The sequence below is a fragment of the Sapajus apella genome, unplaced genomic scaffold (genome assembly GCF_009761245.1).
Source record: "Sapajus apella isolate SASKATOON/1434 unplaced genomic scaffold, GSC_monkey_1.0 scaffold8, whole genome shotgun sequence".
NCBI lineage: Eukaryota > Metazoa > Chordata > Mammalia > Primates > Cebidae > Sapajus > Sapajus apella.
The window spans coordinates 31326467-31330777 of record NW_022436948.1 but is presented as its reverse complement, the minus strand read 5'-3'; the positions used below and the strand labels follow the sequence as shown (position 1 = coordinate 31330777).

General features: G+C 41.0%; 1 protein-coding gene across 1 annotated transcript; it reads right to left on the bottom strand.

Annotated features, from left to right (window-relative positions):
* Window positions 1-215: 215 nt before the first annotated feature.
* Window positions 216-1861, bottom strand: LOC116550970 (stathmin). Its single transcript, XM_032277179.1, has one exon. It carries the CDS (start codon window positions 1549-1551, stop codon window positions 1102-1104), a length of 450 nt encoding a protein of 149 aa, XP_032133070.1. The 5' UTR covers window positions 1552-1861; the 3' UTR covers window positions 216-1101.
* Between the last annotated feature and the right edge of the window lie 2450 nt (window positions 1862-4311).

The window sequence follows — 4311 nt, the reverse complement described above, 5'->3', positions numbered from 1 at the left end:
CTCAGAATTTCCTCAATAGTGGCCATATTGTAATTAGCCCATCTAAGCACCATCATTGGTTCAGGGGTGAGAACCTAACCAATCCTGGTAAAAGTATAATTTCTCAACTCCCGGCTGAAATTCATTGGTCCAGAATTGGAAACTCAGCCATACATGATTAATTATGATAAGTTCACCTCTAAGGTTTGAAATCTTTTTTTTTTTTTTTTTTTTTTTACAGCAGCACAGAAAATTTTATTAATATTCTGATTCTTGCATCACAGCTGTTAGGACAGGAAAGGATGAGGATACACACCACCTGTATCGTAGAGCAAGCAAACCACCAACTAGCATCTTGAGATTCTCTCTAAACTGTTCTCTAGAAACATGCTTGTGCCTTTAATCTGCCTTTTAAAAGGGACTCAGAACAGAAAATGCTTGTTTGCAAATAAACATCTGAAAGAATATAGTAACAGCTGACCTGGGCTGAGGCATCCAAACAAAGCGGTCATTGTGGAAGGAGACAATGCAAACCACACTGGGGCAAGAAACTGAGGGCAGAGAACGTGCGGTCATTTGTGCGTTGAATATTTCCACCAGCTCCAAGGCCCCGTTGGAACAAGTATCAACCAGGAGGGTCTCTACAGCTTGATAATTAACCTAACTCAAAAAAAGTCACTGCCACCAACAGCACTGTGCAGTTTTATTAACCATTCAAGTCCAGTAGCATCTGCTAAGATTGGGACAGAATTGGGATTGAAAAGTGAACAGATATTCAGCATCTAACAGTTCAAAAGAAGCCACTACATACTCTTTTCACAAATATGTTTTCACAGAGCCAATACAGTACTAGCCATTAACCCAGTACACCAAGTGTACTGAAGTAGAAAAGATGCAACAAGAAAAATAGCTACATTAGAAAGACCAACACTTTAGAAAAAAACACTTTCAGTTTCTCCCCTTTAGCCCCTAAAACAACATCTTACAGTCTGCATCTACCTATACAGTCCTACATTAGCTTCTAAAATATTTGTCAGGAGGGAAAAAATAAAATGACACTGGCCAGTACAGTCTTTGGATATTTAGGAAGGGGGTGGGGAGAAAGTCAGTTCTCAGAGCAAATTAGTCAGCTTCAGTCTCGTCAGCAGGATCTTTGGATTCTTTGTTCTTCCGCACTTCTTCAATGTGCTTATCCTTCTCTCGCAAACGCTCCAGTTTGGCAGCCATTTGCGCCTCTCGGTTCTCTTTGTTAGCTTCCATTTTGTGGGTCAGTTTCTCTTCTGCCATTTTACTGAAGTTGTTGTTCTCTTCTATTGCCTTCTGAAGCACTTCTTTCTCATGCTCTCGTTTCTCAGCAAGTTGCTTCAAGACCTCAGCTTCATGGGACTTGCGTCTTTCTTCTGCAGCTTCCAATTTCTTCTGAATTTCCTCCAGAGAAAGATCCTTCTTTTTTGGAGGGGAAAGGGGGAATTCCGGAACAGACTCCTTTGACCGAGGGCTGAGAATCAGCTCAAAAGCCTGGCCTGAGGCACGCTTCTCCAGTTCTTTCACCTGGATATCAGAAGAAGCCATGGTGAATAGAAGACAAGCGAACTGCACAATCAGCTGGGATAAGGAAAGCCCCCTGCTTTGTCTGTGTCTGACGTGGTGGATAACAAAACGCCCAAGCTAATATTAACCAATAATGTTGAATTCCTATTGTCCCTCAGGTTTACGCTTCTTTGCCCAAAAGCAAGCAAAATGATTATGAACCTCTAGGTTTTAAGTTACAATATTTGGTGCTGTTATTTCATGAAAAATGCTGTATCTCTTGTTGATCTTTTTAAGATTGTGATTTTTGTAGACTCCAGCTAGTACCAAAAACGCAGGACGACAGGTTCCCAAAAGCTCCAAGCCGCCGCCACCACCCCCGTCACAGTTCAGAAGGTGGGGCAGGCCACGGGAATGGGCCCCAGGGTGGCCCCGTGGTGGACTCGCCACTGCCTCCCGCCGTCCCCAACTCCAATCTGCCGTCACCCAAGCTGTCCGCGCGTCCGGCCGCGAAGACAGAAGAGCCCCCGCCGGGCCCGGGAACGCCACCCCTCAGTCACCAGCTGCGGTCGCCAGGGGACGGTCGCCGGGAGGGTCGCGGCCCTGGCCGCCTGCAGTTTGGCTCTCGGTTTGAAATCTTAAGATGAAAAAAACATTATTAAACAGTATTAAAAGCCGTGCCTTCTACCATGTGGAAGAAACCCTTACAACTTTATATATTGAGAAAAATGGTATCAATAGTCAAATGGAATCTCATTTAACACATGGGATCCTGACATTGTTTAAGCCTTGTCTCTAGTTTCTAAGCCTCAGCAGCAACTATGCCCTTTCTATATATTGGATGTTCATTTAGTTCTTTTGTTCTTTGAGCTAAAACATTTCCTGTTTTGTCTAATTAATTCAACTTGAGATTTTTGTCACCTCTAAACAGAAATCCCAACTAACATAATTTCCAAGGTCAATTATTTGCAGACATTCGGGAAGGCAGCATTGTCTTCTAGCTATCATTTATAATGTATGGTGTATGTATGTATGTATGTGTGTACATGTATATATATATGGATATATGTGTGTGTGTATTCACACATTATCTATCTATCTATCTATCTATCAATCAATCATCTATCTTACCTATCTATCTGTGTAATGATGACAGATTTATGTCTAGGATTGACTTAAATTTATTTTTTCCTTAATGAAATCATTTATGTAAATGATGTATATAAACCATACTCCAGGGATGAGATAATCCTAAAGAGTATTTCACGGTTAAATATGACAGAAATAGCACAAACACATTTTAGATTTTTTATGCATAAATGTGTCAAATAGGGGCTATTTTAATCCTTTTCCTTTTTATTCAAGTTCACCAAAAAATACGTAGGTTTTAAAAATTTTTAATACAAATAAGTGAAAGCTTAGCTAGATTGAATACTAATTTAAAAATAAGCATGAACAGGAGGCTGAGGTAGGAGGACTGCTTGAGCCCAGGATGCCGAGGCTGCAGTGAGATGTGATCGCACCACTGCGCTAAGCCTGGGCTGCAGAGTGAAACCCTGTCTCAAAAACAAAACAAAACAAACAACAACAACAAAATGACAAATTAAAAATGGAAAGATTTGAATTGCTCATCCCTTTGAAGAGCAAGTTTCAACACCCTTTCCTCCCTTTTCGTTCACATTTATTTATCAGTTTTCATATGGCAAGCACTGCACTGAAGAGGGAGAGTGTTGAACAGAAAAAACGACAGATATCCAGTACAAAACTATGGATTTCCCAGTCTAGCGGAAGAAAGCAATAATGATTCCAAATAGCACAAATTCAAGCCATAAAATGCAGCCTTCAGTCTGTGGCTGAAGACCTGAGAGCCCCTGGCAATCCACTGGTATAAGCCAGAGTTCAAAAGAACTTGGAGTTCAATGTTCAAGAGCAGGAAGCATCCAGTACAGGAAAAGATGGAGGCCAACCGACTTAGCCAGTCTAGTCCCTCTATGATCCTCTGCCTGTTTTTATGCTAGCCATTCTGGGACCTGATCTGATGTGCCCACCCAGATTGAGGGCGGGCCTGCCTCTCCCAGTTCACTGACTCAAATGATAATTTCCTTTGGCAATACCCTCACAGACACACCCAGGAACAATACTTTGCATCCTTTAATCCAATCAAGTTGACACACAATATTAAACATCACACTTAGTGATAGAGGCAATTTTTGAAATCAGTCTAAATCCAGAATCTGAACTCTAAACATGATTTTGTGGCCATGCCAAAGAGCATCAGCTTCAGCCAAAAGGACTGGTAATGAAACTGGGACCTTTCCTTACAAAGGCTTCATCAAAGGGGTGCTGAATTTTAGTTTCAATGGAAATGGGCTGTGATGATATGGGAAAGCCTAGAAGGTAGATGACCTGGTCCTGATTTTACTATAAATGAGAGAAGAAAAGGACAGAAAAAATATTTTAGATTCTTTTATCCTGCTAAGATTGACCTGCCTTTAGCCCCTCTCCAGTGCATTATTATGTCTAAAAAGTCTCCGTCTCTACTCTCTTTTCACTATATGGCAATTTCTTTCTTCCAATTATCCATGACAGAATTTGGGGCTAATTCTTCATATCTTTTTTTTAAATCATGTGCACATTCAATCAGCAGTTCAAGACACTAAACCCATTCCTGAGGTTGGAAATTTTATAACCTAATCACTTCCCAAAGGCCCCACTTTCTAATCATATAACCTTGGGATTTAAGTTTCAACATGAATTCTGAAGGCAGACATACATTGACATCACAGCAAGAGGGGAGAAAAA